Source organism: Sebastes fasciatus, chromosome 12 (assembly GCF_043250625.1).
Source record: "Sebastes fasciatus isolate fSebFas1 chromosome 12, fSebFas1.pri, whole genome shotgun sequence".
Taxonomy (NCBI): Eukaryota; Metazoa; Chordata; class Actinopteri; order Perciformes; family Sebastidae; genus Sebastes; species Sebastes fasciatus.
In genome coordinates this window covers 4138406-4153321 of record NC_133806.1, presented here as the reverse complement: position 1 = coordinate 4153321, position 14916 = coordinate 4138406, and the positions used below count along the sequence as shown (strand labels likewise).

Genomic DNA, 14916 nt, shown 5'->3' with positions numbered 1-14916 from the left:
ATAGTTAAGGTTAGGTATTGACTTTGAATAGTTAAGGTTAGGTATTGACTTTGAATAGTTAAGGTTAGGTATTGACCTTGAATAGTTAAGGTTAGGTATTGACTTTGAATAGTTAAGGTTAGGCATTAGAGGTGGAACGGTTCACAAAATTCACAGTTCGGTACATTTATGTTACAGCGAGGAGGTCATGTTCTGATTTCAACATGCTTTTCATTTATTTGGCAAAAATAAGTTAACAAATGTTTGCCTTAACAAAAGTATGGCTTCCATAAGGAACATAAACACTCCTTCATTGTCAGATCTTAACTGAAAGAATAGGTCTTCTACAGTCATTAGTGCAAAAAATGCAGCTTTGTTATTTTCATATAAATATGATGTAATTATAGACTAAGGCCATCAACATAAATTGAAGCATAAGCTCAACCAGAACTATACAGTATAACATATGTCTCAATTCCCTGATTATCAGCTCTTAATTGAACGATTAGTTTTTCCACTCATAAAGTGCAGTATTTGGAGATACAGCGCTTTTCTAGTCTTCCGACCACTCAAAGCTCTTTACACTGTCAGCATTCACCCATTCACACACACATGTATACACTGATGGCAGAGGCTGCTAAGGTGCCCACTTTGCCCATCAGGATCTAATCTAAATACTCATTCACACACCGATGGCTATGCCTTAGGGAGCAATTTGGGGTTAAGTGTCTTGCTCAAGGACACATCGACATGTGACCCGGAGCAGCCGGGGATCGAACCACCGACCTTCTGATTGGTGGACAACCTGCTCTACCTCAGAAGGCTAAGGCTGCATATCTTTCACTATAAACTTTCACTATAAACCTCCTTGATGCTTTAGTTGTGTTTTTTGCCCTGTCTGAGTCTGCATGTAGAGGCTGTTTAAATGCTGCGGGAGAAGTTGCACAAATGTGTAGATATCACTTTACATGTAAACCTTAAAATACATATTTACAGAGTAAGTTATGCAGTATTTGCAAATCGCCCTGTATTTTTGTGGATGTGACTTTACACAACACAAATATACAAAAATACATGTTTGTGGATAGTGAAATATTTGCAGATCATGGTACACATTTGTGGAATGTCTTCTGTGGGTTACAACTAATAAAGTCCAATAAAAACTTCCATACCCATCAGTTTGATTAATACGTGTAAAAGATTGCATGTGCAGTGTGTAACTTTCTCCTGACACAGCAGTGTACATTTACACAAAAGGAAAAGAGGACTGGGTTTGCAGAGTGACTCATCCTCCTGACCACACAGGACATTACAACAAAGTTAAACAGGTCAACAGGTTAAACTATCGGCCCCTCTTCTTGTGGAAAATGAAAAGAGTATTCTCCTTCTTATCTATGGAAGTTTTAGTGAAGGATAGTGATGGGAATTCCGTCTCTTTTTAGTGAGTCGGATCATTTGGCTCAGCTAACCAAGAAGAGCCGGCTCTTTCGGCTCCCCAAACGGCTCTTCGTTTTAACACTTCTGTCTTTTATAATTCAGCCAAATTTAGCTTTAGCTGTTTTGACCTATGATTAGTATTTGTTCACATATATCACTTAAAGGGACTGTTTGTAAGATTCAGAATTGCTTGTTAACAGCGACACCTGTGGCCATTAAGTCAACCAAAGTCAGCGTCCTGTTGCTCGCGTTTCTGCTCGCTCTACATAGACATGAACGAGCATCGCTCAAATCAGTGAGGCGACACACGTCAGCTAAAAACCACAATATCACTCTATATCTCAGCTGCTTGGCAGTAATGTTAGCTGACCAGACGAAGGTCTCTCCATGAATCAATGCTGATCCTAGTGTTGGCTTTTCCTGCCTCAGTCTCCCGACCGCGGCCGGAGGGAACAGGGGAGACACCGGAGTTTTGGTCGGAGACGATAACGTTTCTCGCTGCTGAGCCCCGTCACTTCACAAGACACGGGAAACCTCTGTTGGTCTGGAGGAGCTGCAGCATTTATTTCTGCACAAACGTCCACTAGATATTCTCAGAGCTAAACTAACTCTTCTGCAGTGTGGAGTGTGCGCGCATGCACATGAGGTGGAGCAAGCTGAGTGAAGGCAAACAGGCAGACAGAGGAGCAGCAGAGACTCCGGCCCTGGAGACCAAAGCTACGGTCTACTTCGGTACTACGACTGCAGCCAACACTGTTTAACAGACGGGCTTCACTAGATATAACTTTGCGGTTTTGGTGCTTCCGTGTAGAGGGACCCGTGGGGGGCTGTCATGTGCTCTGTTTGGGGCTTGGTTGGTTCCCACAGCACCAGCATGCTTGCTGGGAGTTCTTGATGTCTTTGTCATCTGCATGCAGTCATAGTCAGTGCATGAAGTGGCCGTGGTGCGGAGAAAATCGTCCTATCTTTCTGCCTTGAATTAATAAAAAACAAACAAAAAAAAACTTAAACTTAACTCACTTAAAAGAGCCGGCAAAATGAACCGGCTCTTTGAACCGGCTCGTTCTGGACCAACACATCACTACAGCAGGAGGGATACACTAATCGAGAGGAGACACTTCATGGAGACACTTCGACTCAAGTCCTGTCAACTCAACCATTAAAGATTTACCACAGTCAGTAAAGATGGATGGACTTCTGCTGTGACAGCTGAAGCTACAAGCTGTTTTAAAAAGGTTTGTAAAACGGTATTTAACGGGTTTATTTCTCACTTTCACTTCCTTAGCTTTAACTTCCTGTTAATGTGTGAACACGGATAACTACGTTAATGATACTAACAACCTAACATGTCTACTAATTATAATATATGATATATTAAATATACTAATTATACAATAACTAACACGAGTTTCTACAGAAAGAGAGAGAATTATTTAATTTTGTTCTCCCTCTTTTTTCTTTTTTCACAAACCGGTCATACAGGTTTAATTACAAAAAGACGTGCAGAACTGTAAAGAAGAACAACAAGACAAAATAACAGCCAGGAGATAAACATCATACAAGTACAAAGCCAGGGGAAATAAACATTTAGATAAATATATTAAAAGAGGTGCATAAAGTTACCGTCTTAATAGCTTTTTTGTAGTAGTTTGAATCATACTAGTCAAAACAGAATTAGTGATATCTGACATTAGAGTTTTAAATAGGCAAAATGACGTTGCAGATATCTCTAATGTATATCCTGTCTAGCTATTAAATGTTAAAACGGCTGATCATACGCAATCTTTTCCTAAACCTAACTAAGTAGTTTTATTTTGAAAAGACTGGAGTGGAAACGTGTTGCTGGACATTTGTAGGAAAAAACACGAAAAAATACGTCGTGCTGAGCGTCATGAAAAAAAGAGAATTTGTGTCTATGAACACGAATCAAATAGATTAAATTTCATAACTATTTCATGAACTGCCGTGAGACTGTGTTGCTTATACTTCTACTCCACTAGCCTAGCTATATTTTGGAAGGCAATATTTTGATATTTTATATTTACATTATATTATATATTTATACCACTACAATAAACTTGACAGCATTATTTACTTCGCAGAATCCGAGTATTTATACAAAATATAAATCAACTAATGAAGGGGCTGTTAGTACACTAAACAAGCCTAAACAGGGTACATTAAGTAAATAAGATTATATCTGGGACCCGTTATAGCTGCTATGGTACATGTGTAAGAAATGTACTTTTCATTGCAAAATTATATAATTACTTCTAATATCGAACAATTCTTTCATATATTTTTCCTCCTGGGCTGCAGAGCGGACACAATTAATCTATTAATCTAAAAGCAGAGAGAAGATCAATTTGTTATTTTAATAATTAATCATCGTTTAAGTCATTTATCAAGCAGAAATGCCAAACATTCAGACAGACAGACGAACATGTCAGCCTGCTGCTCCACGATGCTTCAAATAGCTTTGAATATTTCTCTTCGAAGCTTTGAAGCCCAAAAAATGGTATTCGGGCCATCCCTAACTACCACACACTGCTTTGAACCTTCATGGTGGATCAAAGCTGTCCAGAAGCTCATTTTGTGCCATGCACTCCTCTTATAGCTTATTTTTCTCGTGTCTTTATAATCTGTTTCTGACACATTCCTTCATGGGCATTTTTTCATTGATGTATTTTCTGTTAGATGTCTGGTGTATACCTGTTCTCCTTAATGTTTCTCGTTGCTCTTATCGTTTAAGAAAGAAAACATTGTTTTCTCATTTAAATGTATATGAGACAACAGAGATATGCATAACATCTAACAACAATACAATTGTTCTGAAGTCTTGATTTCCCTAATTTCTTTTACAGCTACTTGATCCTCGGTGACGGCAACTGATATAAATAGAATGGCGGAAGGTAGGTGCACAGGTATTATGTACAGTCATCTCACTATTTGTTACTCACTGAGTTCAGGTTGTCAGAAGCTGCTGAAGGACGTGCAACATATTGAGCAAATATGGTACCAACAGCTATTAAGAATATAAAAGTCAGACATGTCCAGTGAAAATACAATTAGAATACTTAAAAACAAAGCATAACACATTAAAAACAAAAACAAAATACAGCAGAGAGATTTTGAAGGTTTTTTAAATGTAATTCTGCTCACTAGTGCACCACATTTGCAGCTGAAAATAGTCCATAACAAATGTAACATTCACTCCTGTTTCATTAAGGTTGGCAGAAAACTACAGTGCCCAGCTGTTTTAGGATTTTTTAAATATGAAACTATATTTAATTTACATCTCCAGTAGGAACAAACAGAGACAGGCTGGGGAAGTCTTTTTAAACTGGTAACCAATAAGGGCACTTTAAAGAATCAGTTTTAAAACCAGGAGGATGACATTGAGGACAAATTAATTGCAGTAAGAGCATTTGAGAGACAAAGTGGGTACCTATTAGTCTTCTATTTTTCCCCCAATACCATGCATTTTGTTTGCAGTGTGTATGGAAAACCAGTAGGAAACACTAAACCAGTATAACAGTAGTAGTAGTAAACACTAGACCTGTCCATCATTAATCAGTTTCCATTGTCCCTAAATGTGTTTCAGCTGCGAGTCCCTCAGCAGGATCATCTGGTGTAGCTACCATGGCAGAAGGTGGGTACACAGGTAGTATGACGTCTTCTCAGTAAATGCCTTGCACTCTGTTTGTGATCAACAGTGGTGGAAGAAGTACTCAGATCTTTTACTTAAGTAAAAGTAGCAATACCACAGCGTGAAAATAGTACTCTGTTACAAGTTAAGTAAAAGTACAAAATCATTTGCATCAAAATATACTTAAAGTAGCTAAAGTAAAAGAACTCATTATGCAGAATGGCTCATTTCAGAATGATGTGTATTATATTATTGGATTATAATTATTGATGCATTAATGTGTTCATCACTTTAATGTTTCAGCTGGTAAAGGTGGAGCTCATTGTAATTACTTTATATACTGCTGGGTAGCTACATTTATAATAATATATCATAATCTATTAGATGATTAATATTTTGTATTGATAATCTGAATCTGCAAAGTAACTAGTAACTAATGCTGTCAAATAAATGTAGTGCAGTAAAAAGTACCTCTGAGATGTAGTGGAATAGTATAAGTATAAAGTAGCACAAAATGGTAATACTCAAAGTACACGTATCTCAAACTTGTACTTAAGTACAATACTTGAGTAAATGTACTTAGTTACTTTCCACCAGTGGTGATCAGTCATTGATCAGATTGTCTAGAACCCCAGAATCTGACTATAAAACCTCCTAATTTATCAGTTAGCCTGTCTCAGTCCAAAGTTAAAGATGTGCCTACCAGCACCTCTGAAGCTCACTAATTAACATTTGATGTCTTGTTTGTTTAATTGGTACAAAAAACACAAACTGTGGACAGACTAACCGTTCTCCCATGTTTCCTGTCTTTATGCTAAGCTAAGCTAACTGTCTCTTAGCTTCATGTTTAGCGTACAAACATGAGAGCAGCATTGATCTTCTCATCTCACTCTTGACAAGAAAGCCAATAAAGAGTATTTCTCTAAATGTCATCATAAAAAAAGACGAGAGCTTTACAGAATGTCATTTGGAGAATACGTCATCTCTTAACTATGAGATGTAGACCTTATTCTTTCAGATGAACCTTAAAGGATAACTTCAGTCTTTTTCAACCTGGACTCTATTTCATGTTTGTGTGTCTAAGTGACTAATGGGGACACTTTGTGAAATTGGTCCGGTATTGATAAACGAGCTGTAATGTAATCATTTGGGGCAACCTGGTACCGTCATTTACGTCCACTAAAAGGTCTTGTTTTTGCCACGGACAGGCTCAGATTGTTATTATAAGTGTCTGACAACATTATGGAAAGGATCCATTAGAACAAACAAAACATAACCTAAAGGCAGATTATGACAAGAAATATGTAAACATATCTGTTTTATATTGTACTGTATTATGTAAAAATAGGAAAATACATCAGCTGGAGTTAACATGTTTTAACAGATCTTTTATGTTTGTGTATATTATAGGGCTGTCAATTGATTCAAATATTTAATCACGATTAATCATATGATTTTCCATACTTAATCCCAAATTAATAAATTTTTTATTTGTTCAAAATGTACCTTAAAGGGAGATTTATCAAGTATTTAATCCTCTTATCAACATGGGAGTGGGCAAATATTCTGCTTTATGCAAATGTATGTATATATTTATTATTGTAAATCAATTAACACAAAACAATGACAGATATTGATCCAGAAACCCTCACAGGTACTGCATTTAGCATAAAACAATATGCTCACATCATAACATGGCAAACTGCAGCCCAACAGGCAACAACAGCTGTCAGTGTGTCAGTGTGCTGACTTGACTATGACTTGCCCCAAACTGCATGTGATTATCATAAAGTGGGCATGTCTGTAAAGGGGAGACTCGTGGGTACCCATAGAACCCATTTACATTCACATATCTGGAGGTCAGAGGTCAAGGGACCCCTTTGAAAATGGCTATGCCAGTTTTTCCTCGCTAAAATTTAGCATAAGTTTGGAGTGTTAATTATCCTCCTTCGTGACAAGCTAGTATGACATGGTTGGTACCCATGGATTTATCAGGTTGTTTAGTTTCATATGATACCAGTATCTTCACTCTAGCTTTAACACTGAACCTGCTATGACCTAAAAATCACAAGTTGTGTTAATACGTTAAAGAAATTAGTGGCGTTAAATCAAATTTGCGTTAATGTGTTATTATCACTTAACTTTGACAGCCACTAGTATATTACAATAACAAATACATCTAAAATGAACACTGTTAGAAAATCTTTAAGAGGCTCTACATTATATTATTATGTCACTGTTAAGGAGGTTTATCACTTTGGGAGGAAATAATTTGTATCATAAATGTTCATTCTGATGTTAAATTAATTACTGATAGATTTTTTTCTATTTCTTTTCTCCTCAGAGAAACAGCATCCTTCACTGATCCAGAGAGTGAGTAATGACACGTCACTCAGCTTTTATTCAGCAGATTAAATCATCTGCATCTTGAACATTATTATTGATAATGCACACAATATGTCCTATGCATAAATGTTATTTATATCTAGGGGAATATACAGTATGTTATTTTTGATTTGAGAAATTCACAATATTTGAAAAAAAAGAATAAATGAGTGTGTTTCTTACTTTTTTATATTAGAAGAAAAGATGCAACTGGTTAAACAGCCACTCTGTTGTAACATCAAGAGGTTCATTGCAGTTTTTGTAGCACAGTCTTTGAAAGAGTTACACCCAGGAAGTAAAATAAAGTCATTAACGTGTTTATGAAAATAAAACAGTTGTAAGAGATAAAGTGAGATAAAGTAAATCAACTTGATGTTGCTAAAGAAACGTAAACGTACACGTACAAGCAGTTTGTAGAAACAGGTGTATGTGATCAATTGGACAACTGTTATCGATGGTATCATTACCTTGTGTGATATAGCTGATGTACTCAGCACATCCACATTTCTGAAACACAGACATTGATGAGATGTGACCAGAATAATCTGTAATCATCCCAGCTGAGAAGTTTTTGCACTTTTGCCTCATGAACATTTCCTTTGAATTTGACAGGTGGAAACGATGGCGTCTGTTATAGAGCTGCTTCTGGAAACACTGAAAGATTTGAGTGACAAGGAGCTCGAGTGGTTCAAGGTGGTTCTGAGTAAAGCTTACTTTGACAGACGTTACATCCCGTGGTGGCAGCTGAAGACAACAGACATGCAGGACACAGTGTTTTTAATGGTGCTGACCGACGGCCAACAGTCTGTGGAGAAGACCAAGGAGATTTTAAAGACGATGAACAGGACTGATCTGGTGCAGAGGTTGTCAGACAGCAGCTCAGGACCCAAAAGTAAGACAATAAAGACAAAAACATGTTAAAATCATAAGTTTATAAGCTTTATCTTCTTGTCTTTACATTATAAATATTGATTATATTAATGTAGAGAAAAGAGACATTTTAAAAGATGCATCATCTAGAGTACAAAATATGTTTTATGTCTAATGTGAATTATGAAAGACATATTTCAGGAGATGAGCCAAAATATCAGTGATACATTATATGTAGCTGTAGGTTTGTGTGAAATTCTGTGTTGACCTCTTTGTATTGTTTTTTAGTGAAAGTATTGCCTGATGCCAACTCGTTTTTATTTCCTTTCATTCTTCTCAGAAAAACACTCTGTGGATGAACGCCTGTCTGCACTGATCCACAAAGTGAGTGATGTCATATCTGTCTGATCATACAGAGTACAGCTTCTATTCAATAAGATGTAGGTTTTAAATCATATCAACATTAATGATGATAAATTAAACCAAACTCATGATTTATATCAAATGTTTCTCACTGAACTGAAGCTGAGATTCATTTGAGCTCAGTAATGTTGCTATTATCAATTCATTGTATTTCAAAGACTTAAACAAAATGCAAAACATGAAAATGAGAAAGTATCTTCATTGTGCTGCCACCTGTTTGTACAGTTAATTCAACCACAACATCTGATGTTAAGATCAGGTGGCTCATTTCAGTTTTTGGCAGCACAGTGACAGAGTTACAGCCTGGAAATACAATTTAAAAAACATTCAGGTCACAGATATTAAAGAGTAGAAGGAAAAAAGAATCATCCTCTGCTCTAACAAACAGATAATTATCAGTAGCTCAGGTGAAAAACACATCTTGAAACATTCAAATGTCTAAAATAAGGTGCAAAATCTAATAAACATATTTTCCTCTATGAACATATACTTGAATGTTCCAGGTGGCAACAATGAGGGCCGTTAAAGAGCTGCTTATGGAAACACTCAATGATTTGAGCTCCGAGGAGTTAACGGAATTCAGGTGGTTGCTGCAGTTCACGGTCTTCCAGAGGAACCTTCCACTCATCTCATGGAGTAAACTGCTGAAGTCAACCCGGGAGGACCTGGTGGAGATGATGGTGGAGATGATGGTGGAGATGTGTGGTCATCAGTCTGTGGAGGTGACTGAAGAGATTTTCATGGACATGAACAGGACTGATCTGGTGCAGAGGCTGTCAGAAACCAGCTCAGGACCCAAAGGTAAGAGAAAGAACAAGAAACTGTCACATATAATACATATAAACATATAATATATACTAATGAATAAATACACAAACACAAAAACTGAACATTATAAGCTTCACATTAATTCCATCATTCATTTATATTTCCTTTCTCCTCAGAGAAACACTGTGTGGATGAACATTGGCCTGCACTGACCCAGGAGGTGAGTAATATCACATCTGTCTGCCTTTAATCTAAAGCTGAAATAATTAATCGATTAGTTGATCAACAGAATCACAACTATTTTGATAATTCTTTCATTGTTATTTTTTCTAGTAAAAATGCTAAATGTTGTTGTGAGGATCTTCTGCTTTTGTATCATAGTAAACTGAATATCTTTGGGTTTTGGGCTGTGGGTCAGACAAAACAAGACATTTGAAGACGTCCCTCTGGACTTAAGGAAATTGTGATGGGTATTTTTTGCCATTTTCTGACATTTTATAGACCAAACCATTTATTGATTAATTTAGAAAATAATCTGCAGATTCATCAATAATATACATAGAAGTTAACTGAAATGGGAAAGGTTGCTGCATATGAAAGAATGTCATATAGGAACTGTAATAGGGCAGAAAAATACTGGCTTAAGTGGGGAAGGTATATCGCTCTTTTAAGGGTAAGGGTAAGGTGGAAGCAAAAGAGTCTTAGGCCTGTCCTGAATACCATGTTTTAGGCTTTGAAGCTTTGGTGAGAAATATTCAAAGGTGTTCGAAGCTTCGGGACAGCGCCGCTGTCACACTGCTGTACACACACACACCTCTACACACAACAAACAGTAATACCCATCTGAGAATAACTAATAATAATTAATGTTGAATATAAATAATAAATAATTTTGTGGGATTATTCCTTATTTCATGGGCTATTTGGGGATTTATACATTATTATTATATACTTAAATAAAAAATAAAAAAATGAAGCATTCCAATACTAATTTGGAGGTTGATTACCATGGCAACGGTCGAAGCTTCGAAGCATTGGGGTCAGGCCTCATGAATCTCCTAATGAATCCTAGTGAATCAGGTGGATTTTATGATTTTAAGCTTTTAAAAGTCTTCATCTGTACAGAGGATTAATGTATTTATTTATTTATGTAATTTTATTTATTTTTCTTAATTTTATTTCTGTGAAGCCACATTATTGATTTATTGAATTGTAGTTTATCCCTCTTGTTCTTGGGGTTACACGGGGTGGGGAGGGAGCAACAGAGAGCGACATAATATGTATTTGTACATTGGATTGTTGGACACTGATTGTTTTGTACATTGAAATAATTTAAATAATTGTTAGTTGCAGCTCTACTTTAACAACTTCAGCTTTCATTCAATAGATGTAGATTCAACATCTTCCTCATCTTGAATGTTATAAATGATGAACAAAACCAAATTCCTAATTTTCATCAGAAGGTTTTTTCAGAACTGAAGCTGCATTCAGTTTGTCTTGTGTTCACATGAGGAACGCCTTAAATAGGCAATAAAACAAAAAGTCATGAAATAGTTAACAGAAATAAAATCATTAAATGACTCATCAAGAGGATAAAAGAGAATCACCTTGATGAGAAATGTACACATGTAATCAGATATAGCTATGATATAGCTGATGTACTCAGCACATCCTCATTTCTGAAACACAGACATTGATGAGATGTGACCAGAATAATCTGTAATCATCCCAGCTGAGAAGTTTTTGCACTTTTGCCTCATGAACATTTCCTTTGAATTTGCCAGGTGGAAACGATGGCGTCTGTTATAGAGCTGCTTTTGGAAACACTGAAAGATTTGAGTGTGAAGGAGCTCGAGAGGTTCAAGGTGGTTCTGAGTGAAACTGACTTTGTCAGACATTACATCCCGCGGTGGCATCTGGAGATAACAGACATGCAGGACATAGTGTTTTTAATGGTGCAGATCGAGGGCCAACAGTCTGTGGAGAATACCAAGGAGATTTTAAAGACGATGAAGAGGACTGATCTGGTGCAGAGGTTGTCAGACAGCAGCTCAGGACCCAAAAGTAAGACAACTAGTCTTTAAGCTATGTCTTTTTCTCTTTACATTATAAATAATATATATGTATATATAATAATATATATGAAGTATGGAATATATTTTGGAAGAGGGGACATGACTGTTGAGATGGTTTAAAGGTCATATTGATAACGTTTTTATGTAGATGAATATTATTTTAAAAATAACACATCCACAGAGCTTTTAGAAAGGTGCCGAATTAGGGCTGTCAATCGATTAAAATATTTAATCACGATTAATCACATGATTGTCCATAGTTAATCACAAATTAATCGCACATTTTTTTATCTGTTCAAAATGTACCTTAAAGGGAGATTTGTCAAGTATTTAATACTCTTATCAACATGGTAGTATATATACATATTATCCAGAAACCCTCACAGGTACTGCATTTAGCATAAAACAATATGCTCAAATCACAACATGGCAAACTGCAGCCCAACAGGCAACAACAGCTGTCAGTGTGTCAGTGTGCTGACTTGACTATGACTTGCCCCAAACTGCATGTGATTATCATAAAGTGGGCATGTCTGTAAAGGGGAGACTCGTGGGTACCCATAGAACCCATTTACATTCACATATCTGGAGGTCAGAGGTCAAGGGACCCCTTTGAAAATGTAGCATATGTTTGGAGCATTATTTAACCTCCTTTGCAACAATCTAGTATGACATGGTTGGTACCGATGGACTCTTCAGGTTTCCTAGCTTCATGATGCCAGTATCTTCTCTCTAGCTTTAAAACTGAACCCACTACAACCTAAAAATCATAAGTTGCGTTAACGTGTTATTGCGTTAACCTTTACAGCCCTATGCCGACTAAAAGTCTGAACTGTGAATTAATGATTTAAAATATTTTGACAGGTCCAAAATGAATGTTTGGTTTATCTCTGTGGAAGATATCTGACATTCAGTTCCCTCTTCTAACAAGGCTTGTGAGCCAATAGTATAACGGCGTTGGTGTCACGTGGTATCTCTGTGTTGTCAGAGATCAAGTTGCCAGTTAGTGAGGAAGAAAAGCGGATAAATGGCTGAGTTTGACACTCGTGTCTCCATCAGGCTGCAGAATAAGTGAATATTTACTGTGACAACAAGTGACAACTGAGGCTAGCACATATTAGCTGTCTTGGTTTAATCCTCCCAATAACAACAACAACCTATATAATTACAATTCGGCATACATTCAGTCGGTGTCTTGTCATAGTTGGGGCCGTGGTTTAGGGCGGAGTCTCCGTGGGGGAAAACAATCCTTTTCCCCCACCTGGATATGCTCGGAAAGCGTGGTTTTTAATATTATAAATTTTCATGCTAAAGTGCCATGTCTCATATAGACTCCTTGTCCTCACTCGACAAAGAACGTTATGTACAAAAATGAGACAGAATCGGAGTAGATGATTGTCCATATCTTATAAAAGACTGGACAGATGACCCGACTAAATGGCCTGAAGTGTCATTCCCAGATATTTTCTGCTATCTGGTTGAATCGCCTGATAAGTGACACTATTACATTTACTCAATATATGATGAATTAAACGTACCTTTATAATATCAATACCAACAGCCATATAATGTGATGATGTAATAGACTTGAATATCTGAGTGAACTCCATGCAGGTTCAAGACAGTAGCAGCGTTAATGTTACTCAAAGCCATTAGACTGTTTTGACATGCGACATCACGCAGGGCTTTACACACAGTGCATCCTCAAGACCTACAGGTCCTTGGAAGCTCACAACTTCTTCACCAGTGGCTTTGTGGGGTCGTACTCCATCACAAAATGTCGAGGTCAGACACTGATCTGTTTCATTGTGATGTGAAGCCATCCTGGAGGGTGACAGATACAGTCTGCGTTGGTTCAGGGGGCTCACTGAACCCCCTAGAAATGCATCCATATGTTTTATAACGAGGTAGAACTAATCATTTATTGTAATAATGAATAATATCGACCTTGTTGTGTCTTCTTATTTACAGAATAAGAAACCAACAAGATAAGAATATAGATTTGTGGTATTTATATTTACTTATAGCCTAATAACATCAGACACTTTCTGTCCACTCATTTTTAAATATGCACTTCTCTTACGCGATGTAAACAAACCACGTACCTATCAGCTGTACGGTCCAGATCAGACTAGAGACGTAACCACTTAAAAGATGGGGGAGTAGTACTTGCTCTCTTCCAACGTTTGTGTTTTTTAAACAGAAAACACAGGTTTTAGTCTGCGATATTTACTGAAAATGACAAAGAATACAGCCAACAGTAGCCTCAGTAAACTATCAGGCTCCTGGTGATCTCCCTCCAGCCTGCTGTCACCTTATTCAGGTGTTTGTAGTGAAATGAGGAGGTGTCGTATCAGATAACTCCTCATTTCAACTTCACTAATCAGCCGTTCCTCATCCGCTGGAATGAGGAATAAATAGAAACCGTTAAGTGTAATTTTGTGTTTTGGTAATGTTGCCTGATAACAATGTTTATTGTCAGATGTTAGATCATCACTCATGACTTTTACCACTTTTCTCCTCAGAGAAACACTCAGATGAACACCGACCTGCACTGATCCAGAAAGTGAGTAATGTCACATGTCTGACTTCAGACAACACAGCTTTCATTTAACAGATGCAGGTTAAAAATGTGGTCATCTTTAACATTTTAAATAATATTAAGACCCAAAGTCATGATTTACTTATTTATGTTATGAATGTATTGATTATTTCAGGTAGCAACAATAGCAGCTGTTAGAAATCTGCTCTTGAAAACTCTGAATCATTTGAGTAACGAGGAGATCAAGAAATTCGAGGAGTTCCTGCAGTCGATTGTTTCACAGAAGAACCTCCCACACATCTCATTGACGTTGAGTCTCACATCAGACAGAGCAGAAACAGTGGATCAGCTATTGCAGACCTACGGCCTGCAGTCTGTGGAGTTAACCGGGGAGGTTTTACAGAAAATGAACAAGACTGATCTGATGCAGATGTTGTCAAAGCCCAGCTCAGGACTCAAAGGTAAGAAAGAAGATTAAAAACAAAAAGTGTAAGTGTAGACCTTACACTTTTTGTTATAAAGTTAAAACTTTTGAACATTTTACATTTTCTGTAATTCACTAACTGTAAACACTTGTAGTTAATTTCTGCATAATTTGTGAGAACAATTTCTAAGAACTTTGCCTTGCCTCAGGACATGACACTGACTATATAGCGTGACTGCAACATCAACGCTCTTTACGTTAAGTGTGATGTTGGCTATGATCCAATTGTTTACTGTAATATACACACTATACTATATATACTATAGACAGTAATAATACAAATAAATAAAGTTATAGGACGGCT

The 14916-nt window shown here is 36.9% G+C and overlaps 1 protein-coding gene across 1 annotated transcript; it reads left to right on the top strand.

Annotated features, from left to right (window-relative positions):
• The first annotated feature begins 2491 nt into the window (after nt 1-2491).
• On the top strand, nt 2492-14621 carry LOC141778429 (uncharacterized). The gene is made up of 11 exons (XM_074652694.1): nt 2492-2651; nt 4281-4328; nt 5021-5068; nt 7410-7438; nt 8063-8342; nt 8661-8704; nt 9247-9544; nt 9688-9731; nt 11296-11575; nt 14112-14152; nt 14304-14621. The coding sequence occupies exons 2-11, from the start codon at nt 4319-4321 to the stop codon at nt 14604-14606; spliced, it is 1377 nt and encodes a 458-aa protein (XP_074508795.1). The 5' UTR covers nt 2492-2651; nt 4281-4318; the 3' UTR covers nt 14607-14621.
• The last annotated feature ends 295 nt before the right edge of the window (nt 14622-14916 follow it).